The sequence below is a fragment of the Diceros bicornis genome, chromosome 5, assembly GCF_020826845.1.
Source record: "Diceros bicornis minor isolate mBicDic1 chromosome 5, mDicBic1.mat.cur, whole genome shotgun sequence".
In the NCBI taxonomy this organism is placed as follows: Eukaryota; Metazoa; Chordata; class Mammalia; order Perissodactyla; family Rhinocerotidae; genus Diceros; species Diceros bicornis.
The window spans coordinates 70,319,266-70,345,836 of record NC_080744.1 but is presented as its reverse complement, the minus strand read 5'-3'; the positions used below and the strand labels follow the sequence as shown (position 1 = coordinate 70,345,836).

Genomic DNA, 26,571 nt, shown 5'->3' with positions numbered 1-26,571 from the left:
AGGAGGCCTTGGCAACAGCTCAGGTGAGAGAAGACAGTGGCTTGGACCACGGCCGGCATCGTGGATATGGAGAAAAGTGAAGACATCCAAAGATATTGAGAACTCAGGCCCACAGAACTTGGTACTAAATGGATGTGAAAAATGAGGAGAGGGGAGGTATCAAGAGTAGCTCTCAGGTGTTAGCATGAGATGAGGGAAAGGGTGGTACCTTCGTGGAACTAGGGAACGTTGCAGGAGGAGCAGCCTCCTGGGTAAGATTGAGAGTTTGGACGTGTTAAGTTTGAGGGGCCTGGGAGACAAAGGGGAGAAGATACAGAGAAAGCAGTTGGATATACAGGATTGCAATGCAGAAACAAGGTCTGCCTTGGTAATGGAAATTTGGGGGTAATGTCAAAGAGACTGTAATTGAAGCCATGGGGGAAATCATTTAGGAAGAGAGAAGAGGCCAAGAAGAAAAGAGATAAATAAAGGAAATAACCAAAAAGTTTATTCCATTGCAAGAAATAATGTACACCTAAGAACATATAACACCTTATTTTTAAGATCTGCACTGGTTATTAAGCTATTGTTTCTCAGTCTCAAACCAACTCTCTATACTCTGCTTGATGCGCTGGGGCTACAGATCACATTTCTCTTTTGCCTACCAGGCAGTAGTGGTTGCTTAAATGGGACTGAAAGGCTGGAGAAAGGAGAAGGGATTTGTTCTTTTCCTGTTTTTCTTCCTGTTCCTGTCAGTGTCACCCCAGCGGCAGTCCTGTATCCTCGTGGTGGCAGTTGGAGCAACAAGCAATTCCATTTGCAGTATTTATACACTCTCCGACCTAGTCTTGCCACGTCCCCTCAAAGACATCGGCCTTGCTTCCCCCAACTACCAGTATCTTCACCACCATGCTTACCTGAAGATCATTTTCCCTGAGCGTGGCCTCCTCCTCATGTTGCTCACTTATCGATCCAAGAGTATAGTAGAAATTTGGTCAAACACCTGCACCTTAGCTGCAAGGGAGTCTGGAGATGTGAGTTCTGACTCCTCTATGGAGGAGGTGGGATTCATAATGTGGGAACCGAGAACTGCAGACCCCCTCAGCATGAACACTCCATTCAAAACCCTGCACTAAGAGACTTGACCAAACTTTAACATGGCTTCTAGCAGCCTAAGGCCATCTCCCTGGGACACTCAGCCCACTTTTGAGTTCCTGTCTGGAAAAGCTCAGGGCTGTCAAAAGAATTTACGGTTCTAGCCAACACCTGATGACAGGCCCCTGATCTCCCTTTCTTAGAGTATTTATTAAAAAGGGCTTGCAGCTGTGAATCCTTTCTCCGTCCCTTTGAGATATACACGTATCTCTTACAACTCAGGAGTGTCTTTCTCAAGGACCTGAAAGTCATTCCTTTGAAACGTAATCATCAGGAGGGCTTCTGTCTCCCTGGCTCTGTGGGAGGATAGAATCCTAGCTTTGATAATTGCCAGCTAGCAGACACAGCAGGCCTCATCACATTTATGCTGACCATCCCTTTGTAATTTTTCACTCGAGTCTCCTGCTCTCTCCCTATCCCTACTCTTTCCTTCTCCCTTTAAAATGCCCAATCACCTCTGCCCATATCAGAATGGAGCTCCGTGCTTTTTCCTGTCAGTGGTTACTGAATAAAATCTGTTTTCACCACTTTAACTAACATCCAGCTTTGTTTATCTTTGACAGAACCTTCCCAAATATAAAGAGACAATTGAAAGATGATTGGCAGCCATGAATATGGCCAATGTCAATAACAGGGGTTTGGTTGTTCTTTATTTTTTTAATTATTTGCCTCTTTCCAGGAAGGATGTAAGGAATCCTACTAAAAGACATAATCCAGTAAGTGTAACAAAATAAGGCTAAAAAGGAAAAATAAAAACAATCTTGAGAGAAAGGGACTGTATTGGTTAGGGTACAACCTGAGCTGATATAACAAAGAGACTCCAAAATATAATGTTTAAACTAGAAAGAACTTTGTTTCTCTCATACATAACAATCAGGAAATACGTTCAAGAGCTGGAAGGGTGGCTCTTCCATAATTAACATGTGGCTTCTGTCACTGAATCTGTTACGGAACCAAGTGGGCTCACCTCCTGGTGAGTTAAATAAGACTCTACACCAGTGGAAGTTGTCTCACAAAGTAATAGTGTATTTGCAGTAAATAGGAGGCCATGAGGAATCATTTCCAAAGTCATGGCATCCCCAAACAAAGGGAAGCAGGAACTTTTATTTGGTTGGGGAAATGAATATTCAAAAGGGAGAGGTGGGTATTTGCTTGCACAGACTCAGTTGGAAAACATGCTTCCACATAATAAGGCCTAAGCTCCTCCTGGAGAGATCTTTGCATTAAAAATAAGGCAAAGGTCATGGGCATAGCTCTTGTGCTGAGGCTTGGTCAGTTTCAGGAAGGCTGGTGGTTACATCTCCCTTGAGTTTCTTGCTTGGTTAGTTTCAGGATGGCTGGTGATTGGATCTTCCTAACATACAAAAGGAAAAGAAACAACTTGGAAAAACAGTTAATTGCTTCCAAAGCCACCTTTGAGTTTCTCGAGGCACCTAGTCGGTGACAAATCCAGGTTGGCTGCTCTGGTCTCGGTATCTCCACCAGCAGGAAGCAGGGAGTGGTGGTGAGGGAGTAGTAGGGTGCCTGTCCCGTCCTTTTAAAGGCAAGACGTGGAACACTCCATTGTCTGTACCTAGGCTATTTGGCCACACTTGCCTGTGAGGAAAGTTGGAAAGGTATTCCGTGGTTAGGCAGACATATGTCCAACTGAAACTCTTCTTTTGAAGGAAGAGAAAGGATGGGGTTGGGGGGGTGGGGTGGGGAGATAATTAATGGTCTGTCACAGGGAACATGAATATCCAAAAGTAAGAAAAACGTCACCATTTGCAACCTTCTCTCCTGGGGGTGTGTTCTGCCACGCACAATGCAAGCTGGAGGCGGCAGAGTGAATGCCTCCAGAAGCAGCCCACAACCAATCATGGACGGGCAGTTGGTGAATAAGTACACCAGCTTCTTCTCCATGGTTGGGATAACTTTGAGGCATATTTTATAACGTTCCCGGAATTCTTGGGGGACTGAGCTACAGCTGCCTACATGGTAACCTGTTTCCCTTCCCTGTCTCTTGCCTTAAACCTTTATTGGTGTTTCCTGGGATCACCTCCAAAATAAATTGCTTGTGTTGGAATCTTTGTCTCAGAGTTTACTTTTGGGAGAACCCAAACTAAGACCTGCTCTGGGCTTCCTGGAAATCCAGAGGGAAACTAAATAACATAACTGTTATATTTAGAAAGTAGAAAATAATAAATCAGTTCCTCGGTTAAGACAAAGTATTTCTCCCATTCCAAAAAAAAAAAGAAAAGAAAAGCACTACTTACCGTGCTATTTTTACACTGTCTGGTCTTCTGTGTTGTTCATGTTTGTTCTGCCTCCAGGCCTATGAGTTCCTTGACACTTTATTCCCTTCAGAGCTAGTGAACTGCTTTGCACATAGTGCAAATTAAGTGTTTGAATAATGAGTGTACGAACCTTATCCAACACACAAAGAAACTGAGACTCAGTTAGGGGACGTGACTGGCCACATGTTCCATGGAGAGTGACCAGGGAAGCCAGAATTGGCTCCCATGTCCTCTGACCACTCATCTGGTTTTCTATCACAAACACGGAGTCTCCTTCCAGTTTTCGTCTTCATCATCCCTGAGTGGAGCCCAAGGCTTTTAGCAGGAGAAGCATCTTTGTAAATGTTAAAAATATACCTGTCTTGAGTGAGCCAGTGCCTCTTCCTTTTGGCCCATTAGGTCTAAAGGACTGTGCTTGTTGCTACTTAATTTTTCATATCTTGCAAGATGAGACCTAAATGTAAGCAAGGAGATGACTATAGATTCCAGGCACTTTGGCTATTCAAAGTCCTATAACGTATTAATTGAGTATGGCAAACCCCAAACACAGAATCAAGTCCATGTTTCCATAAATTCCTCCTAGAAATAGCACCACCTTGAAGCCCTCCAGTGTGGGCACGGTGAGGTCTCGATTTACTCTGCAGTTGCTCTGCGGAAAGGACAAAAGTCTTAATGAAAGACTCAACGACCATCAAGCCAGAGGAGGAAAGGCCTATGTAAGACCCATAACCTAAACTCAAAGCACAAAAAGCCCTCACTCATCCTGGTCTGGGGAGGAGGAATTCGTCTAAAGGAGGATGAAACTTCGAAAGTGTCAGTTGAATTGGTTGTTTGTCCTGGGGCCTAAGTTTTGTGTCAGCCTCTGAGCTGCCTCTGTGTCGGGTATCATTTTGTGATAGAAAAATCAGCAGCCACATATTCAGTGACACTTTAAAATTTCTTTGCAAAATCTTTCTCTGGTTTACCTCTCTCTACTTTAAATGTCTATAAATCTATTTAAAATTATGTTATTTTGTTACATAAATAACATATGTTCAATAAAAATATTTCAGAAGATATAAATAAGCAGAAAGAAAATTGAAATCACTTGAAAAGTCACCACCAAGAAATGACCACTGTTAACATTTTGGTTTATTCTTCTAGATGTATACACAATTTCTTTCCTTCTTTCTTTCTTTTTTTTTTTTTCTGGTGAGGAAGATTGGCCCTGGGCTAACATCTGCCCGTCTTCCTCTACTTTATATGTGGGATGCCTGCCACAGCATGGCTTGATAAGTGGTGCGTAGGTCGGCACCTGGGATCCAAACCGCGAATCCTGGGCCACCAAAGCGTAGCAGGCAAACTTAACCACTACGGCACCAGGCCGGCCCCTACACAACTTCATTTTAATGGCTTCATGTTATTCCATTGTGTGGATACAGCAAAACTTATGGTACATCCAATTCTAAGACACTGGGCCCTTTCTTGCCTTCAACTATTATTAAAAGATCTGGAATAACCAGCCCGGTGGCGCAAGCGGTTAAGTGCGCGCGCTCCGCTGCGGCGGCCCGGGGTTCGCTGGTTCGGATCCCGGGCGCGCACCGACGCACTGCTTGGTAAGCCATGCTGTGGCGGCGTCCCATATAAAGTGGAGGAAGATAGGCACCGATGTTAGCCCAGGGCCGTCTTCCTCAGCAAAAAAGGAGGAGGATTGGCGGATGTTAGCTCAGGGCTGATCTCCTCACAAAAAAAAAAAAAAAAAAAAGATCTGGAATAAATATTCTAACCAAATCTTTGTTGTTTATTTCATCAATAAATAGCTCTAAAAGATAAGGACTATCATTTAAAAAATAAAATAGTAATAACAATACTATTGTCACACCTAAAAAATTAAACAATAATTCCATATTCCATGTCATCAAATATTTAATGTTCAGATTCCTCCAATTGCCTCATAAATGCTTGATGTTTTTAGTAACATTCCCTCACTTTTGGTAACTAAATCTTGATGTACATGCTTAATTACTTCTTTAAGATAAATGCTCAGATTTGAAATCACTGGGTCAAAGGTATATTATACCTAGATCTAGAAAGACGTTCTCACTCAGCCTTAAACATTCCAAAAGAACATTTTGTAAGAATGTGACTGTGGAAGAGATGAGGAGGAAATCTTTTTATTTGAAGGTTTCATATGCTGGTGACAGAGGGGAGATAGTTCTCTGAAAGGTTTCTAGGGATTAACCGCAGTAAACCCCAGGCTGATCGCCCTCCTGCCTTCCTTCATCAGCATCAGTGGGGTCAGAAGGGCCTTCCAGTGTGTTAATTAGCCTCTCTGGAGGAGCATCTGCCCCTTCTTGACAGCCCAGGTGGTCTTCCTGAAGGAGCTGGCATCTCTCACTCAGCAGTCAAGAAGCTATCTGTAGAACCAGGTATCTTCCTAAGAGAAAGATGTGTATTTCAATCCCGTGAAGTTTCTGCACCACCCTGCCCTCTCAATGCTAAGTTATTTGCTATCTTATATTTATCTAAAATATTTACAGTTATATTTATAATTTATACAGAAGCAGGAGTGTGGAAGCAGCTAGACAGACTTGGGTCCAAATTCTGACTTTGTCAGTTATTTGCTGCATGCTCTTGGGCAAATTACTTCCCTGTTCTGAAATTCAGTTCTTTGAGGGTATAATGATAGTTTCCTAAGGTTGCTACAATGATGAAGTAGTTTGGCATACAGTAGGTGCTCAATAGATATTAATTGAATGAGTGAATATTTGCTTACTAGAGTCTTTTATTTTGAGCTAGAAGAAATCTTAGTGCATATCCTCTCTATTTTAGAAATGAGAAAACTAAGTTCAGAGAAAAGGTAAAATTTGGTCTTTCAGTCTTTCATTTAACAAACATTTATTAAGCACTGGATCTGTGTCAGGCACCGAAGATAGTAACAGATAGTTACTGGTCTCAAGGAGTAAGGAAAGATAGACATGTTTTAAAAAGTGCTATACTGAGCTATATGTGTTATGGAGTTATCTAGAACTGTGCTGTCCAATATGGTAGCTATTAGCCACATGTTGCTATTTAAATTTAAATTAATTACAATTAAATAAAATTAAAATTCAGTTCCTCGGTCACATTAACCACTTTTCAAGTGCTCAGTGGCCACATAAGGCTAGGGGCTACTGTATTGGACAGTACAAATATAGAACATTTCCGTCATTGCAGAAAGTTCTACCGGATAGTGTTGCTTTAGACCTTTTCCTCAGAATAACATTCATATGCATATATACTTCAAATTTATACAATTTCAAGGTGTTTGCACCTTGTTCTGAAAGCCTCTTACATTATCAGCAAGAGAGAAATGATGGGCATTGGTAACTGAAACTAAAATCAAAGATAGGACAGTTTTATTATAAGCCAGAGTCCAAACTTGTGAAAATTTCAGCTTTGAAATTTTCTGAATTGGCTGAGTTGGCTTCAGCAGAATAATGAGTCACTTGTTCATTTCAACAGGGATGGGCTCCGTTTCCTGTGCCTTGTGGGGAGCCCTGTGGTTGTCTGGGCATATGTGGCCACATGCTGATGTGTACACACCAGACAGGGAGAAGTCCTTACAGCTTCCCTAGGATTTCAGTTAAACTAGATCACTTCTCTCACAATTTACTTGCAGTCTCTTTAACTGAGGACACTACACAGCTTTCACTTCCAGTAGGCTATGTTCACTCAGTGATCACTTATTGGGTGCTTTCTATGTCCCAGGGATTGGACTGTGTGCTACAGATATGAAGATGTTTAAGACAAGAAGTTTATAACCTAACAGAGGAGACAAACATGAAACCAGCTAGTCATAACAAAGGCAAACCAATGAAATAAGTGCTGGAACAGGCAAGGTACTGGAAAATTGGAGAAAAGGGGAGATTAAATTCAATTTAGGGGACTAGGGAAGGCTTGATAAAAGAGATGGCATTTGAGAGCAGCCCTACAGAATATGTGGGAACAGAATAGGATGGAATATGCTATCACTAGGAATTATTCCATGTTCAAGTTCTTGAAGCTCAAAATTCTTCTGTGCAAGTTGTGATCTCTCCCACTCGTTCTTTCATACTGAACTTGCTCTGTCTTCCTGGAGACTTTCAGACTCTCAACCCCATCTTATTCTCATGGTCCTTCATGCACGTCCAGGTGGGACTCCACGGTCTGAGTTTTCAACCAATTTTTGTCAGCGCTCCCCTGTCCTCTGGCTTCTGTATTTATCTGTCTTGCCCATCCCCAACATTGCCTTGCTGAAATCAAGGTCATTCATTCAGTATGAGGTCTCTCAACTCTTCCACTCTAACTCAACATTTCTTTGTGTCTTCTCCCATTCTCTCCCCTACCCCCATCCTCCTTGGAGGGGGGATTCCTTTCCATGAGTAACTCCTTATCCCATCCTTTCCATCCACTTCTAGGTCTTAGTTCTATGCTTTATCTCCCCTCTTGTATCTTCAGTTTTCATTGCCTGTACATGTCTCTCTCCTTAGAGGCAGATCCAGGTTTTGAGGGCTTGAAGCTTATTCAATCTTGGGAGCCCTCTTCAAGAAAAAGAATACAAAATTACAAATACCAATTTAGGAACAAAAGTTAATATTTATTTAGAAGGGGCCTGTGCATGTGTAAGGGGCCCTGAAGCTTAAGCTTCACAGTAAATCCACCTCTGTCTGTACTATAATAAAAACAAAACAAAACCCTAAAGCTTCCCTTTGCTTTGCTCCTGGAAATGACTCTTCCGTCTCTCTTTCTCATCACCCTGAAAGCTTTCAAGGAAGTAGTCTACATACACTGTCTTCACTTCTATCCCGTGTCCATCATTCTATTGCAATGGTTTTTTCTAAAATACATTGACCTCCTAATCCATAGAGCCTATGGCTTTTTCTTGGTCTTGATCTTTCTTGTCCTTTCCACAAATAATTAGACATACAGGTCATCCTCTGGCTTCTCTGATGATTCCTTTCCCACTAAACCACCAATGGTGGGCCTTCCTCAGGATCCCTTCAGTGGCCCAAGTTGTCTTCTATCCTCTGTGACTCAATGATCATTTGCCCATGGCTTCCACCATCATCCCATGTGGCTGACCTACAATTATATGTCCTTTCCTCTGATTTCCCCTATAAACTCCAGGACTATGATACAAATTCTCTACCTGAAGTCCCATCAGCACCTCAAATTCATCTTTCTCTGGCTATGTCAATAGCATCACTCCTTCCCAGCGACCTGTTCTAGAAATTTCAAAGTGTTACTTTAAATAAAACAACACTTCTCTCTCTCCCTCTATTCCTGCATCGACTCTAAAATCTAGCAGTTCTATGTGAGAAATATGCCTAGAATCAGTGTAGTCCTTTTCATTCCCACTGCCACTTCTCCTACTTCAGTGTTTTTATCACTATTGACTTGGACCAATCCAATACTGTTTGGAGCTGGAGAACCTCAGAGCTGGTTGTGACTTGCCCCATTGAATTAATGGCAGGCCAGATCGAGAATCTGGGTTTCCTGCCTCTTCTTGGTAGCTACATCACAGTTTTAAACCCCTTGCAATCCATTTTGTACACTAATGCTAGATTAGTTTCCTTAAAAGTGATAACTCTCACTGAATGAAACTGTAATCCCTGGCATGGTATTTCAGGACTCCAAAATCAGGTGTTAAATAATGTCTCAACTTTATCTTCTTCTTGGCTCCTTGCTGTACTGTATAATCAACTGGGCTCTTGGATATTCTCTGAACATGCCCATACTTTTATGCAAATAATTTCTGGAATTAATTTCTTCCTCCCCTGATATGTAGTAGTTCCATAGCTTGAACCTCTTATCACATGTGTTCTGATGTTGTCTTTATTTATGCATCTGTAGTAGACATTGTGGTTGACTCCCCAACATCCATTCCATCCCAGATGATTGGAAGTCCAATGAGTGATCCCATCCATTTACCTGTGATTGGTTTAGGGGTGGACATGTAACATATTTAGGGCCAGTGACACAGACGGGAAGTCAGCTGGGTGGATTCTTGGAAAGGTCCCCATGTCTTGGAAGGACACAAGGAAGAAACAGTCCTTTCTGACTCTGGGTATTGTCATGTCTGCATATGACATGCAAGAACAGCTACAGCCGCCTTGTAAAGGAGATGGAAAGAATCTGAAGATATTATTGAAGCTCTTGATGATATTATTGAAGCTCTAATCAACCAATCCTGGAGCCTGCCCTGACTCTTGACTTCCTATTATGTGGAGTAATACATTTCCTTATTGTCCAAGCCACTTTAAGTCACAGTTTTCTGTTATTCACAGCCTAAAGCACCAGGAAACAGTGTTTTGTTTCTGATGCTAGACTTTAAGCTTCTTGAATTCAGGGACTATATCTATTTATCTTCCTAGCTCTCTTAGGCCTTGGCACACAGCACATGCTCAAAAAATGGTTGTGAAGTTAATATTTATATATATATATTTCTGGATAACTAGTGAAAGTATTTGCAATTTATAACTAGTGAAAGCATTTGCAACTTATAAAGCTCTTTATTTTCTCACAGCAATTTAGAGATAACCAAATAAAGCTTAGATTAAATAATTTGTTCAGGGCATTTTATTTCTCGAAGTCATACCAAGTTGTGAATAGGTTGTTCCCCTTTGTCTCAAATCCTTGTCTGTGACTGCCGTGATTGTTAGGGTCCCAAGAGTGCTGGGGACTGAATGAAAAAGAAAGCAGCAAGCCACTCCTGCACTTAACCCAGCAATAATGCCAGTACAGCATCCTGGTTATTTCTGGCTCAGAACTCAGGACTGGAACCCCTTCTCCTCACAGTCCCAGATCATAGTGGTACCTCTAGTGCCAAGGCCATGAATCCCCACAAATACAACACTTTATATGCAGAGGTGTTTTCCTGGGAAGATGGAGCATAACTTTTATTAGATTCTCAAAGAGGTCTGTGACCCCCTGGAAGGCTAAGAAGCACTATAACATGGTACAATATCACAGAAATAAATGAAAATAAAAAATTTTCAGATGTTCCTCATTCAGTGGACTTATTATCTCCCTGTGTGTTCTGTATTTTGTCATCTAAGGGACCAGGAGACGAGGGACCACTTGTAGATCATGAAGCAGGAGACACTTAGGCACCGGGGAGGGCTAGGTACCTCTAGTCAAGACCAGTGTGAAAGGAAAATGCAGAGCCCCTTGTTGAAAAATTATTAAGAATTTCAAAATGGCTACAGCAGAGCATTAAACCAAGCCCAATGCCCTTCTAAGCTGGGAGCCCTGTGCAACCACATAGGTTGCATGCCCATGAAACTGGTCCTGCTTCTAGTACATATAACTAAACACACTATTACTTGCCTGCCAGATTATGTTGTATTCCTTTGGTCTGCCATGCAGTCCTTTATCCACTTTTGGAGCACCTAGAATGTGCCAGGGACTGTGTTAAGTGCTGGGGATTCCAGATAGGAACGTTCATTCAGTAACATTGGGTGTCTAGTGTGTAAAAGGCCTTGTTGTAGGCCCTGGGGATAAGGCTCTGAATAAGACATTAGCGCTAGGCAGACACAACGAACAAATAAATAGAAAAAATATCAGATAGTGATAGGTGCCGAGCAAAAAATTAACATAGGATGATGTGATACAGGGTGGCTATTTTAGATTGGGTGGTCAGAGAGGCCCTCTCTGAGATGACATTTGAGCTAAGACTTTACTGAAAATAGGCCAGCCCTGACTCCATGGGAGATGGAGAGGGTTATCTTAAGCTTGGGAAACAGGGCAAAAGCTCAATGCAGTTATGAGACAGAGAGAGAAAATGAATGCCTGAGTGAACAGAGGTCGTGGATAAGGGGAAGGATGAAATTATGGGACGTGGGAGGGAGCAGCCGGCAGAGGCCAAATCATCATCTTCTGCAAAAGGATGGTTTGAAAGCAAGGGAGGGACCAGAGTCCGGAGAGAAGGTCTTGGCAGGAACCCAGGCTACAGAAGTGGTGGCTGGGACCAGGTTGAGAATAACGGAGATGAAGCTAGGTGGGCCGATTTGGGTCCAAAGCGCTGCCCGCAGCCCCCAACCCGCGGTCTCCCACCAGGGCCCCGCCTGAGTCAGGTGAGTGGGTGGCTCGCTCAGAGGCTGGGAAGGAACCGCCCCCAGGGGCCGGCGCGCAGCCGCTGCCGCGCCGACGTGGCCGGCGCTATAGGCCGCGCACGTGTCTAGCCCCAAGCTGGGGGCTGGGGGCGCGCAGGGGTCTCCGGCTCTTCCCGGTGATCAGTGGCCGGGGCACCAGCTGGCCGTGAGCCTCGCGTCCGTGGGCGCGAGGAGCCGAGCAGATGGGCCAGGCGGAAGGGGGCTGGGTCACGGCGAGGAGGGGGCGGCCAGGCGGGCGCGCGCTAGCTGCGTGCACGCGCCGGAACGGGGGCGCGCAGGGGATGGGGGAGGGGATGGGGGTGGGGTGGGGGCAGCCCTTTCCCAGGCGGTAGCGGGGGCGGTGTCGCAGTTGCCCTTTTAAGCCGCGGGGCCGCCGCCTCCTGCCGGTGGAGTCAGTTACAAAGGGAGCAGCCGCGCAAGCCGCCACACAGCGCCCGCCGAGGCCTCGGCGCCCCTCGCCATTTTCCAGCCGCCATCCGACCCGGGCCGCGGCGGCGGGGAGAGGCGGAGCCGCGAGAGCGCGGCCCGGGCCGGCCCCGCGGGGCGGTCGCGGCCGTGACGGCGGCTCCGGGCCTGGCTCCCCTTCCGCACCCCTCCCGCCGGAGATGAGGGGAAGATGTCCGTGTCAGGGCTCAAGGCCGAGCTGAAGTTTCTGGCGTCCATCTTCGACAAGAACCACGAGCGATTCCGCATCGTCAGCTGGAAGCTGGACGAGCTGCACTGCCAGTTCCTGGCGCCGCCGCCGGCGCCGCCGGGCAGCCCGCACTCGCTGCCGCCGCCGCTCACACTACACTGCAACATCACGGTGAGGCGCCCGGCCGCAGCCCCGCGGGGCCGGCGAGGGCGGAAAGGGGCGCCCCGAGCCCGGGACAAAGGGGAGCCTGCCCCGGAGAGGCCTCTCGGCCCCGGGGCGGGCTGGGTCCGCCCCTTTCCCGGGCGAGGGGCCGGGGTCAGGTCCCGCCGCGACTGCGTGAGGCTGGGGTGGGAGGAGGCGGACGGCGCGTTTCTCCGGCTGTTCCCACGGGGCTGCGTTTGGGGCCGTTGGCCCCTCTCGGCCCCCGTCGTCGCTCCCTGAGGTGGGAGGCGGCGGCGGCCTGAGCCCTCGCCGGGTCGCCATGACCGCCCACAGCTGGCCTGCCCCAGGGTCCGCGGCGAGGCCGGTCGGGTCCGGCTGTTGTTTGAGCCCCGGCGGGGAGGGGGAAAGGCCGTCAAGTTTTAACGTCTCATTCTTCTGTCAGGTTTCCCTGGTCCCGGTTATTCACCCAGTTAATATTTAAGTTTGCGTTTAAGGAAAACGAACATTGCAAACTGACGCATTTGAGGGAAAAAAGTTTCGAATGCAGCCTCGGGCACTGTTCGAATTACCCCCTTCCTGCCGGCCTGGCTCCGCGCTAACGCGTTTCGGAAAGGCGCATTGTACCTTGGCTGCGGCAGGTGGTGCGACGGGTGGCTGTTTGTGTCGCCCCTCCTGGCTGTAAGCCTTTAGTATTAGGAGCAGGGAAAGGAGATACGTGCCCAAGTCTCCTGCCCAGAAAGATCATTCTATGTCACAAAGCCGAAAAGACACTTTAAAAGCTCGTTCTTTCGTTTAAACCGAAAGATCGTCAGAAACCCAAGGCTTGGTGAAATAATTGAAGTGTTAAATAAGTTTTTTCACGGAAGTGTATAATGAGGCTGTTCATTGTGAAATTGATTTAGGGTATTGGTCTAAACTGCAGAATAGACTCCTTACTGTAACAGGAGTCAAGATTGTAGTTTCATGTTCCTCTGTGAATATGGCTAAAACCAAGTCTGGTGTCAGCTCTCTTGGTTTAAGTCACTGGGTACTCAAGTGCCCTCAGTGTGCCTGGTACTCAGGAGTTTGCAAAGGCCTTGAAGTTATGATAATTAACATTAAAATAGTTTTCAGTATATCTGGGGTAGCAGGTGTGTATGTCAAAAACAAACCCCAGTACAGTCAAGTGCTGTAGTGAGGACAGAATTAATTTATTGAGCATCTAAGTGTTCTGCTCAAGGCACTGGTTTTGCAGAACTGGGCAGAGCAGTGCTTGCTTTTAGAACTCAGTCTGCTCGGGTTTTATACAACAAAGCGTGACCAGGTTCTGTGGTATCATTATGAAAGCCGAGACAGCAGCTAATTTTGACTTTGGGGGAAGGAGGTGCCTCAAAGCAGGCTTTTAGGAGACGCTGGCAGTGGAGTTGGGCCTTCACAGGTGAGTAGAATTTTAGAAGGGAGTGAAAGGGCATTTCAGGCAGAGGAAGCTGGATCCAAAAAAGACACCAAAGCTTGAGAAAATGTGGTTTGCTTAGGAGTAGAAAAGTTATGATGAGACTTGAGAAGCCCAGAATATAGGTTGGTGAAGGAGAAGATTTTATATGAATGGAAAACGGGAAGTAGTAGTGAGCGTGAAGAAGGTGATAATGAGACTGGACTGAGTGGTGATTATTCTGGTAGAAGTTGGGGTATGGCTGGGAAAAGGTAGAGCCGATTTAAATGATAGGAGACTGAACTTGTAGAAGGCTGTGGGGAGCCACTAAGTTAGGTAAATAGGGAAAATGTGTTTGCCATCCAGGACTAGGAGTGGTTGACAGTCTACACTGGGTGGCATTGGGAAGTGTGCCTGTGGTTCTGGTATTCCCAATGGGGGTGGGGTGGTGGTGTTGCTGTGCTGTGCTAGCATTTAGTACCAGGGATACAGGGATGCCAAATGTCTTGTAATGTTCAGGCAGTCTGCCACAACAAAGAATTACCCCACCTCAAATGCCAGCAGTGCCCCATTGAGAACCATATTGGAGGCTAATAGGAGTCTGCTGCACACAAAGATATTGAGTGATGGCCTGGATTAGGAAATGGAACAAGAAGTGAATTAGAGACACCCAGCAAAGGAGGATTTGTTGGGGACTAGTAGTAGAAACTGTTCAAATTGAGGTGCTAGTGAATTATGACAGACGTTATCAGAAGATAATTATCATGGTAGATGCTCAGTGTATAGGAATGTGTGTTAACTTTTTATTATGGAAAAACATTAAACATATACAAAAGTTGAATAGTGTGGAGAACCTCCATGTACCCAAGCTCAACAATGATAAACTTTTGGCCAATCTTATTTCATCTGTACCTCTCTTTGGATTATTTTGACACAGATTCCAGACGTATCACTTCATCTGTAATATTTTAGTATGTATCTCTAAAAGATAAAGACTCTTTAAGCATAGATGAGTGTTTTGATAAATACCTGGATTGCTTATGTTGATACCATTTTCTTAGGAAAGAGCAAGGAAAAAATGGGATTGGACTTCCAGTGCCAGGACCTGTCTACTGTGTTTGTGATTTGTAAGTTGTAGCTCTTAAAAAAAAAAAGTAATGAGTTTTGACATATTCTTTAACTTTTCCTCTTATTCCCAAATTTTTATTGCGCTCTTCTACATGCCAGGCCCTGTATTCTTCATGCTTACCAAGAAGCACTCTTATGCAGTTTCTTTAATCTTTGAGTAAATGCTGCCTCACTAGTTGTTTACTTACACACATGTCTGCCAATTTCTGAATAATCCTCTAAAGATAGTGTGCCCCCTTTTTCCTTCAGGCTTCTGCATCAGCAGGGTTTGCCATATGGAATGTGCCCCTTTACCCCACCGCAGTCTGTCTTTCCATGTCTGACCATCCCTCAAGGCTCTTCTGGCCATATTCAGTTCATGCTGATGTTTATTGCCCCTTCCTCCCTTCTATAGTCCTTACTATTTACTGCTTTGGTTATGTTTTCTTATGTTCTATTATGATAGTTTTGGATGTTTGTCTTTTTTTTAAGTCTTTTTTTTTTTATGGTGGCAGGAGGATACTATTCTATAATTAAGCTTTTCATCTTCCTCTCAGTAACTGTTGGGTAAATATTGGTTCTATTGACTATATGGCCGCCGTTCTAGCTATATTCTGTTTGAACAAAAATCTTAACTATCATGTAAGTTAACTGCCAAGAGTTTGTCAAAAGTGCAGAGATAACATCAAGAAAGTGTCATGGATAGTGCATAAATGTTTAAAAAGTCACTAAGGGTTTGGTAGGAAATCTGAAATTTGACTTCAACTTCATATGAAAGACATTTTTAAGAAGTAAAAGACAAAGCCATGTTTTACTCTCCAGGCCAAGGGAATTGAGCTAAATTTTTTTTCTGTTTTATAAACTTATTCTAATCTTAAATATAAAGGGAAAAGAGTGCTATTTTGAAGGAGTCTTTTTTATTACTTGTTTTCTGTGAACTCATGATGTGAAAGATTGTCGTGCAAACTTAAGTATTGTTTTTCCATTTTCAGTAAACAGATCTCATTGCCAGTCAGTACTAACATCTAGTTGTTATGATCACACCTAAAAGCAGAGCAGCTTGTTTTAATAACCTGTGCAGCCTTATTGGAGGCTAGGATATGGCTTTCTTTTAGTCCTTTTGAAATATTTAACATAACTTGGCAACTCCATAATTCCTTTTATGGACTTCTTGGCATCTGGGAACTCTGGGTAGGGAACTGTTGTTTTAGAGTGAAAAATCCCCTCCAGGCAGTAAATTAACTGGTAGACAAATAAAAACCTCATACTTTATTATTTGTGTAGCATAAATCATTACTCTTTCTGCATGAGTGGCTATTTGCCAGGCTACTTGTGGTGGAACATTTTTTTGTTTAGCTAATTAAATTTCTATTCATCGTTGCCAAAAAGCTTCCACCACCCCACCCCCCAACAGCAAGATACTAAATTAAAAAATGTTAGAGCTCTGAGTTTAGGAAAGAGAAAAAGGTTTAGTCTTTACTTAGTAGTTGGGACCTTAAGCACTTCTTTTGTTGTGTTGTTCTGAAAAACAGATAATACTTTTTGTCCTGCCTGAGAGCATATATAGGAAAGCTCTTTAGCAATGATAATGTTCTCTACAAATATAAAAGTGATGTCATTTGTTGCTGAATAACACTTTATAGGGCATACCTCGGAGAGACTGCGGTTCCAGACCACCACAATAAAGCGAATATTGCAATAAAGCAAGTCACACGAATTTTTTGGTTCCCCAGTGCGTATAAAAGTTATGTTTACACTATACTGTGGTCTGTTAAGTGTGCAATAGCATTATGTCTAAAAAAACCAAAGTACATACCTTAATTAAAAAATACTTTGGGGGCTGGCCCAGTGGCATAGTGCTTAAGTTCAGCCTGCTCTGCTTTGGTGGCCTGGGTTCTCAGGTTTGGATCCCAGGTGTGGACCTACATCACTCATCAAGCCTTGCTGTGGCGGTGACCCACATACCAAATAGAGGAAAGATGGGCACAGGTGTTAGCTCAGGCCTATCTTCCTCAAGCAAAAAGAGGAAGATTGGCAACAGATGTTAGCTCAGGGCCAACCTTCCTCACCCCCTGCCCCTCCAAAAAAAACTTTATTGCTGAAAAGTGGTAACATTATCTGAGCCTTCAGTGATTCATAATATTTTTGCTTGTCGAAGGTCTTGTAAAAAATGCGATATCTGTGAAGCACAGTAAAACGAAGTGCAGTAAAATGAAGTATGCCTGTATTTTGAAAATGCTTTATAATAGCTTTTCATGGGAAATAAATCAATGCTGTTAATTTCTTAGTTTTTCGTGTATTTAGTCTTAACGCTGATTAAAAAGTAGCCTAGCCAAGGTTATACAGAGGAAATAATGAATAAAACTTGACTGAAGAGCTCAAGATCTTTTCTTTGGTCTATCCTCCTGGGACAGATTACCTTTCCAAATTGAACTCCTGGAGAATCATTTGGAAATATCAGAACTGTCATGCTAAGCACCTACTTTCAGGCCAGAGGAATCATTGTTTTTATTCATCTAACCGATTTCTAATATGGAGTCAAATTCTTAGTTGTTATCTATCCTCCCTCATCCCCATTTTTATGCCTTTCCTTGAAAGGAACAGATATATGAAGAGGAGACTTAGGTTTCCATTCTATGAATGGTGTATCCCTTAGAAACTTGATTTCTTTGTTAAACTTCCTTAGACCTAGAAAAGGGTAGTATTAGATAAACTTCAGCTGGTTGAGGGGTGGGGAATTGAATTGAAACAGCCGCGGAGAAATGTAAAGCACTACTGGAGAGCCAGAGTGATGAAGCAGGGGTCTCTTTTTTCCAAGGCTGTAGCAGTGTTCTGTGCTCTCTTCTAAAAGATCATTCTTTTTTTTTTTTTTTTGTGAGGAAGATCAGCCCTGAGCTAACATCCATGCTAATCCTCCTCTTTTTTTTTGCTGAGGAAGACTGGCTCTGAGCTGACATCCACTGCCAATCCTTCTCCTTTTTTCCCCCAAAGCCCCAGTAGACAGTCGTATGTCATAGTTGCACATCCTTCTAGTTGCTGTATGTGTGACGCGGCCTCAGCATGGCCGGAGAAGCGGTGCGTTGGTGCACGCCCGGGGTCCGAACCCGGGCCGCCAGTAGTGGAGCGCGTGCACTTAACCGCTAAGTCACGGGGCCGGCCCTAAAAGATCATTCTGAAGCAGACTCAGACAAAGCAGGAAAGACTCAGACAAAGACTCAGAACGAAGGAAACCATCCAGTGGTTTCTGCAGATTAGGTGGTTTGAATCCTCTTCAGCATTTTTGTTTTCTCTGCCTCAGTTCACTTAGAATGATGTTTTGATTAGCTGTAATTTGCTACTCAGAACACTTAAGCATTTTTCAGATCAGAAGGGTATGTATGCATTTTTCTTTTACAAAGTGTTAGTGTTTTTACTCTGCTTTTGTGGACGCTGGTCATGTTAGATACTTAGTTGTTTGCTTGTAAAATGATTAGCAGGGAGCAATTTCTTTTTTCTTTCTGGTAGCTTTTTTTAATGCTGTCAGAGCATTTAGAATTTTATTAAGGTACTGTATGGTAATTCCGTCAGTTTATTTCATTCTCCATCTCATGTTTATTGAACAGCAAAGTGTGAAAGTAATGTGTCCCATAACTGGTCTCCAGAAGAGTTACAAATGTTATACCTCTGAACCTTCAACAAGAAGTATGTGCATCCGTTTTCAAGAAGTTACGAAATTCTTGGAGATGGCCATGTCCTATCATTTGGCAAGATACCAGAAACTGAGCATTCTGGCAGGCAGTTTTGCTGGCTGGTGCTTGATATAGAGAGCCACACATTGGTCTTTTAGTGGATTTATGTAGAAAATAGATACAGAAAGTTATTTCTGAACAAGACAGAAACTCGTTTTCTTAAGCAATGACAGGCAAAGAGGTTGGTTTGATTAACCTTGAGTTGTGTTGCCTCAGATTAGGGCAACACAACACACCATTTTATGGTGACAATGGTAGTGGTGGTGAACTTGTATGAAATTTTCCCACTTACGGTAACCTTTATGGTGGTGGTCACAGACAGGTTCATCCTTCAAGCCTTAAAATCACTATAAAACTAAGGGTAGAATGGAGAGGAAACAAAGGTCCTGAGTAATTGGATGCTTGGATAATTGTTCTATATTTATTTAAGTCTAAAATTTTCATATCTATGGTGAAAAAGAGCTGTGTTAGAAGCACTTTAAAGATTCAATGGAAGGAAAATTGCATGAACTTCTATTGGGATTTTTGAGCACCAGCCAATGTTTAAAAATCAATATATCATGGGTCATTTTAAAGAGGAAACTGTCTTTTCAAAATAGAGAGATACAAAGTTTAGTTGTTAACCTTGTAAAAGTTAAAAAGCTTGAAGTTGAGAGATTGAAAACATTAATGCTTAGGTTTAAATGTTGGTCATAATTTTAGATGTCTTTCAAAATAGATTGTCTTTTAAATATCACACTGAACAAACCTCAAACATGATGTAGAGTTTGTGCTGAAGGTTCAGTTTCCAGAGGTGGTGGTGGTGGATATTTTATAATATGAGAAACAAGATATTCTTATTGTAAGAAATCTAGAAACCAGGTAAGCAAAACTGGAAAAAAAAATTGCCTATAATTCTGCCATTCAGAAGACACCACTATCAAAATTTTGGTGTATATCTTCTGGTCATCTTTTTTCTCCTATGCTTATACAGATTCCGTCTCCCTTTAAAAAAAGTCAGATTGTTGGGGCCGGCCCGGTGGCTTAGCGGTTGAGTGCACGCGCTCCGCTGCTGGCGGCCGGGGTTCGGATCCCGGGCGCGCACCAACGTGCTGCTTCTCCGGCCATGCTGGGGCCGCGTCCCACATACAGCAGCTGGAGGGATGTGCAGCTATGACATGCGGCTATCTACTGGGGCTTTGGGGGAAAAAAAAAATAAATAAAATCTTTAAAAAAAAAAAAAGATTGTTGTATAATATGTTTTTGCAGTCAACAATATTGTAGGTCTGTGTGTCATGACATATTCCTCTACAATGTTTTTAATTATCATGTGTTATTCTGTTGCGTGACTATAGCATTGAGTCAATCATATCTCTTGGTATTATTGGACATATAGGTGGTTTCTATTTTTTTATCTATTTTAAATAATGCTTTGAACATTAATAGCTACAGCTAAATCCTTGTGCATATAGGTAATGTCCTTTGAAACTTTCCTAGAAGTGGTGGTTTCCCAATTGGTTTCTGGAGGTGTTGTTACAAATTATGTTGTATAGGAACTTTTTTTTCTTCCAGGCAGCAGCTTTTATTTAGATTGGTAAAAATTTTAGCAGGTGTGCAGTGAAATGGGCATTCTTACATTCATGGCGGAAAGTATAAGTATCTGTGACCCTCTGGAAAACAATTTGGGTCACGTGACCCTCTCGTTTTGGCAAGATAAATTCCGGCTACCCCTGGCTGGCTAACGGCGTCCTTGTGACTCCAGATCTGCCAAAATGAGAGCTATAGTCTCAGAGAAGACCCAGATTTGCCTGGCTTAGCCCATCTGACAGCTAATCACTGGGAGTGGGATGGGATGGTAGAGGCCTGTGACAAGGTTTTGGGTCAAAGGAGGGAGGTAGGAATATGGGAAGGAGGTAGGAAAACTCACCCCAGTGGAACCACATAGGTTAATATAGAATGGTGAAGGGGTGTTTCTTCTAAGGAGGAAATTCTGAGGCAGGGAGAAGGCAGCAGTTCTCCAAGTTTTTGGAGTCAAGACTCCTTTACACTATTAAAAATGTATTGAGGGCCCAAGGAGCTTTTGTTTATGTAGTTTATCTATTGATATTTGTCGTTAGAAATTAAAACAAATATTTAAAATATTAACTCATTAAAATAAACTCATTACATGTTAACATAAATGTTTTAATGAATAATGACCAAATTTTCTAAACCAAAAAGTTTTAGTGATAGTAAAACTAGTGGCACAATTTTACATTTTTTGTAAATCTCTGGTGCCTTTCATTTGCTTCTACATTCAATCTGTTGTGATATATTGTTTTGGTTGAAATAATATGAGGAAAATACAGCCTCACACAGATATTTGGTTGGAAAAAGGAGGAATATTTTCATAGCTGGAAAAAGGAGGAATATTTTCATAGCCATTTTAGATAATTCTTTATGGATACTCCACCAAAATTTGATCTTGAACTTGGAATGGATCTTTTACCCTTGCATGTTATTATAACATCATGCGCTGGTCATTTGGGAAATGTTGGTTCACTGAAATCTTCTAAATGTTGAAACATTTCATTATATAATATGAAAACATTATCTTCATTAATATCGCCATCAACCTCATCAGAATACTCTTGGGAAGCTGTCAAGCTCACAGTGGTAGATACATGTTTTCCAAAATTCTGCTTTTTTCTTGAAAGCTTGAATTTTATTATTGGCAATAAGTACTATCCTTTATTTTCCTTGAAAGGACAGGCTCTCTTCATTCATTTTTGAGAAAAACATCTGTCAAAAACCCAACTTAGAATAACAACCATTGTTTGTCAGTCATCCTTTCAAGTAAAAATATTGTTCCATTAAAGTATTAGTTCAGCTCACAACTCAGTCACTCAAGTGCTTTTTCTCAAGTATTCTGTAGGACTGCTCATGTGTGCTTCCTGTTTCATCACTTGCAATATTAAAAAGACATATGTAAGGATTTGAGATTTAGAAAATGACTTTTACTCTTTCATCACAGACATTCTTAAGTGAATGGTGGCACTTTTACCCATCATTGTATTTACACCATTAGTGCAAATGTCAATACAGTGAAAAAAGGAATTAACATCTTAGTATTCCTGTAGAAATAGTTTGGACCTAGGGGTCCGAGGGCCCCACTTTGACAACTGTTGTCATAGTTGCTTAGACGTACTGTATATGTAGAGTATCTTCTCAGGTAGAGGATTAGAAAAACACGTCATTGGTAGTAACTGATTTCAGTAATTTTTTTTTTTTCAATTCTCATAATCTGGTTTTGAGGGGTTTTAGTCCAGAGCAACAAATTCAGATATTTTATTTTGCTTATGCAGTTTACTAGACAAACACTAATCTACACACTGAAGTTCTAAATATAGTTTTTTTTTTTTTAAAGTCTAAGGAAAATACAAAACTAAAACAGTGAAAATAATCTAGATGGTATGTGTCCGAACGAGGCGGAAGAATCTGAATAAGAAAATGCAATACTCAATAAGTAATTTTATTTAAGAACAGGATTAATTTTGAAGACAGTTTACCTTTTAGCCAGTAAAGAGGTTTGGGACACAGTAAGAGAGGATGAGAATACAAAAATAAACTGTTACTGAATAGATATAATGATGTCCTACTTCAAAACAGTATTTTTTTTCCTTTAAAGAACATTTGGTAAAATGCTTTAAAAATATTCAGTTTGTGTGGCTTCAGCTGTATTATAATTGAGGTTATAGTTCTCAAAGCAATGCTTCTTTAAAACTGTGTTTCTGCAAAATTGTTTTTCCGTAGTTCTTCAGCTAATATCTAATAATGGCTTTTCCCTGATTTCTAATAGAAAACAGTACAAATGAACAGAGCAAGTGTCTGTTAGTCAGAGAAAACATGTAATGCTTAGTTTGTTAACTTTTTAAAATCAACACATGTAATTGTGCCTTTAAAAATATATATGTAGGGGCCGGCCCGGTGGCGCAAGCGGTTAAGTGCGCGCGCTCCGCTGCGGCGGCCCGGGGTTCGCTGGTTCGGATCCCGGGCGCGCACTGACGCACTGCTTGGTAAGCCATGCTGTGGCGGCGTCCCATATAAAGTGGAGGAAGATGGGCACGGATGGTAGCCCAGGGCCGTCTTCCTCAGCAAAAAAAAAAAGAGGAGGAGGATTGGCGGATGTTAGCTCAGGGCTGATCTCCTCACAAAAAAAAAAAAATAAATAAAATAAAATAAAAAAAATAAAAATATATATGTAGTAATAGCATTTCTTGGTAGTACTCAGTTGGTGTGATGGAATAAAATATTGGAGTTTAACGATGTTTGAATTAGTTATCTATTTGCACTGTAACAAACTTGGCATCTTAAAACGACAAGCATTATCTCATAGTTTCTGTGGGTCAGGATCCGCACGGCTTACCTGGCTGGGTTCCCTGGCTCAGGGTCCCTCACAAGGCAGTAAAGATGTGGGCTGATGCTGCAGTCATCTCCAGGCTGGACTGGGAGAAAATCTGCCTCCAAGCTCATTCATTCACGTAGTTGTTGGTAGGATTCATCTCCTCACAGGCTGTTGGTCTGAGGGCCTCAGTTTCTAGCTGGCTATTGGTCAGAGGCCTCTCTCAATCCCTTGCCTTGTGGATGTGGGCCTCTCTATAGGGAGCTGGTGGAATTCCACCAGAGGGAGCAAATAAAAGAACAGGAGAAGATGAACAAAAAAGGAATTCTCATCTTTTTGTAACCTAATCTGGGAGGTGACATCCCATGACTTTTTTTTTTTTTTTTTTCCATGACTTTTGCCTGTATTCTGTTTGTTAGAAGTGAGTCATTAGGTAGGGCAGGGAATTATACAAGGGTGTGAATACCAGGAGCTTAGGATTATTGGGGCCATTTTGGAGGCAGCCTTCTACAGTGTTCAAGAACATCATTGACTTCTTTGAGCTGTAGCACACAGACAGTGGCTGTACAAGAAGAATTCCTGTCTCAAAGCCCAACTCCTGTGACAAGTGAAAGCTGAGTGCAGCTCTCTGGTAGCTATGTCGCTGTTCACTCTGCCTTCTAACACCTGCTGTATTTAAGAAGAAATTTTTTTTTTTATTGATGTTTTAATGGTTTCTAACATTGTGAAATTTTGGGTTGTACATTTTTGTCTGTCTATCACCATATATATGACTCTCGTCACCCCTTGTGTCCTCCCCCCCCACTGCCCCGGTAACCACAGTCCAGTTTTCTCTGTCCATGTGTTGGTTTATATTCCACATATGAGTGAGATCATACAGTGTTTGTCTTTCTCTTTCTGGCTTATTTCACTTAACATAATACGCTCCAGGCCCATCCATGTTGTTGCAAATGGGACAATTTTGTCTTTAAGAAGAAATCTTAACCTCATTGAAGAAATCTGTTCCTTTAGAAACTGTGTTCCTCCGTACAATCTAAGAAGAGATGAAAAAAGGCAAAATTAAATGGGATTGATTTTAGGGCCAATTTTCTAGTGGAGAAAAATCTCAAAGTAACCTCTGTAAATACGCTACTCAGAAAGCAAGGAGTATAGTGAGTAGAAGATTTTTAAAAATCATTTTTAGCATTTGTAAGGATTTAAGAACATGTTCCTGGATATATACTCCTTTGCTTTATTTTAAAAATTCAGAGTTAGATCTCATCTAGGTAAAGTTTAGAAATGTAGCTTTAAAAGGCAAAGTAGTGTGGTTTAAATCTATAGACTATACTTCAAGGTCGGGTTTTTTTTGTTTTTATTTGTTCTTGCTTTTTGAGGGATTTATGATGATTCCAGGTTTTAAAGCCTTTAAAAAATGTTGAAGCTGGGCAGGTCATGATAGACGTTTCTTTGTAAAGGAAGGAAGCCCATCTTCCTTGGTGCTTGAAAACCATTTTTTTCTGCTTTTGATAAAACATAACTTTGTAGTGTATTCTCTTTTATTTGTTTTAAATCATACTGCTTACTGGATAAAGTCCTTTTGTTGTTTGTTTTTAGACTTATAAATCATGTAAAACATGGAGCAGGCAAGATTAAACCATAAAACTTTGTTGATTTTTTTTCTTTTTAAATCTATAGAAAGAAATTTGTTTCTACACAAATAGATTTTAATGTGTTGCTTTTCTTCCCCCGATATATTTTACTTAAATCCGTGATCATCTTGCCATTTAGTGGTGTGGTTTAATTGCATATCCAATTGAGTCTGTATGTAAATGTTTAACATAGGTGTGTCTGTAACAGGAATCTTATCCATCTTCTTCACCAATATGGTTTGTGGACTCTGATGACCCAAATCTGACGTCAGTTCTGGAACGTCTAGAAGATACTAAGAACAACAATTCGGTGAGAAAATAAGCCATGCTACTTTCTTTTTTTTCTCATGAACATTTTATATAGAACTTAAGTGTTAGGAGGAAATATGATATAAAATCCTGATTAATGATTATTTGATAATCTTAGAGGAGCTAAAGACCAGGTTATTTTGTTTTTTATTCCTTCAAATTCTATTTACTACTTGGTTTCTCTTTTTTATTCCTCATAGGTATAGTCTTAATTTAGATCTGGAATTAGGTGGTCTCTTTTCCATGAATTCTAACCATTAAACCAAGCAAGGATTTTTGGTAGGGACCATTAGCCAAGGTGGGAAATAGAAAAAGGGAAAAAGGGGCTGGCCCGGTGGCGCAAGTGGTTAAGTGCACGTGCTCCACTGCGGCGGCCCGGGCTTCGCCGGTTCGGATCCTGGGCGCACACCGACGCACTGCTTGGCAGCCATGCTGTGGCGGCGTCCCATATAACGTTGAGGAAGATGGGCACGGATGTTAGCCCAGGGCCAGTCTTCCTCAGCAAAAAGAGGGGAGGATTGGCAGACGTTAGCACAGGGCTGATCTCCTCACAAAAAAAAAAAAAGAAAAAGAAAAAGGGAAAAAGACTGAGGTAATGTGAAGGGACATGATGATGGAATGGCACGCATGTTAGTGTTAGAGAATTATTTTTTTGTGTCAAGAGTCTATAACTCTGCAGTAAAAGCCAAAGGTATACAAATAAAAAGTTTTTTTTTTAATATATAAAGAAATGTAACTTTTCATTTTACGAAAGTTTTAAAAACCTGTTTTCTTTGATTATAAAACTAATAAGTGACCATTGTGAGAGAACTAGTAAAATTAAAAAAAAGCAAAAAAAAAAAAAAAAGGAAAATAAAAATCTTCTATAATTTCTTTGCCTGATATAACCATTGTTGACATGATGGCTATTTTCTATCAGTATTTTTTTTCCCTTGCTAGTAAAATACATATATTCTTACATATATGTTTAAATAGTTGACATCATATTCTATATAGTTTTATATCCTTTCTTTTTTTTTTTTTATAATTTTATTTATTTACTTTTTCCCCCAAAGCCCCAGTAGATAGTTGTACGTCATAGTTGCACATCCTTCTAGTTGCTGTACGTGGGACTCGGCCTTAGCATGGCCGGAGAAGCAGTGCGTCGGTGCGCGCCCGGGGTTCTGAACCCGGGCCGCCAGCAGCGGAGCGCGCGCACTTAACCGCTAAGCCATGGGGCCGGCCCTTTATATCCTTTCTTAAAGTTAACATTATTGTATTTTTCCATGATGTCATAAAGTCCTTATAGAAAAATATCAACCATTATTTGCAGGTGATGTGATTTGTTTACCTAAGAAAAAAAAATCCAAAGGAACCAACTGAAAAAAACAATTTTTAAGATGACTGGTTAAAAGCTCTATTATGTAAAAATCAATAGTTTTCCCAAATATCAGCCATAATCAAATAGAAAATATAGTGGAAAAGTATTTTGTTGACAATTATAGCTAAATTAAAAAACAAATTAAAGACTTAGGAATAAACTCAGATGTGCAGGTCTTACATCAAGAAAACTACAAAAATTTGCTAAGTGGAATGAAAGACTTGACTACTGTGTTCTTAGATGGGCAGATTTCATATTATAAATATGTCAGTTATCTCAATAGCTTCATGTTAATTTATAAATTGAATGCAATTCCAGTAAAAATCCCAACAGACTTATTTTTAGAAC

At 41.7% G+C, this 26,571-nt stretch overlaps 1 protein-coding gene across 1 annotated transcript in view; it reads left to right on the top strand.

Moving 5' to 3' along the window:
- The first annotated feature begins 11,915 nt into the window (after positions 1–11,915).
- UBE2Q2 (ubiquitin conjugating enzyme E2 Q2) overlaps positions 11,916–26,571 on the top strand; it is a 61,210-nt gene continuing 46,554 nt past the window's right edge. Inside the window, exons 1-2 of the mRNA XM_058542162.1 lie at positions 11,916–12,329; positions 24,763–24,864. Coding sequence (XP_058398145.1) covers positions 12,141–12,329; positions 24,763–24,864 — 291 coding nt within the window. The 5' untranslated portion in view covers positions 11,916–12,140. The remainder of the gene's footprint in view (positions 12,330–24,762; positions 24,865–26,571) is intronic.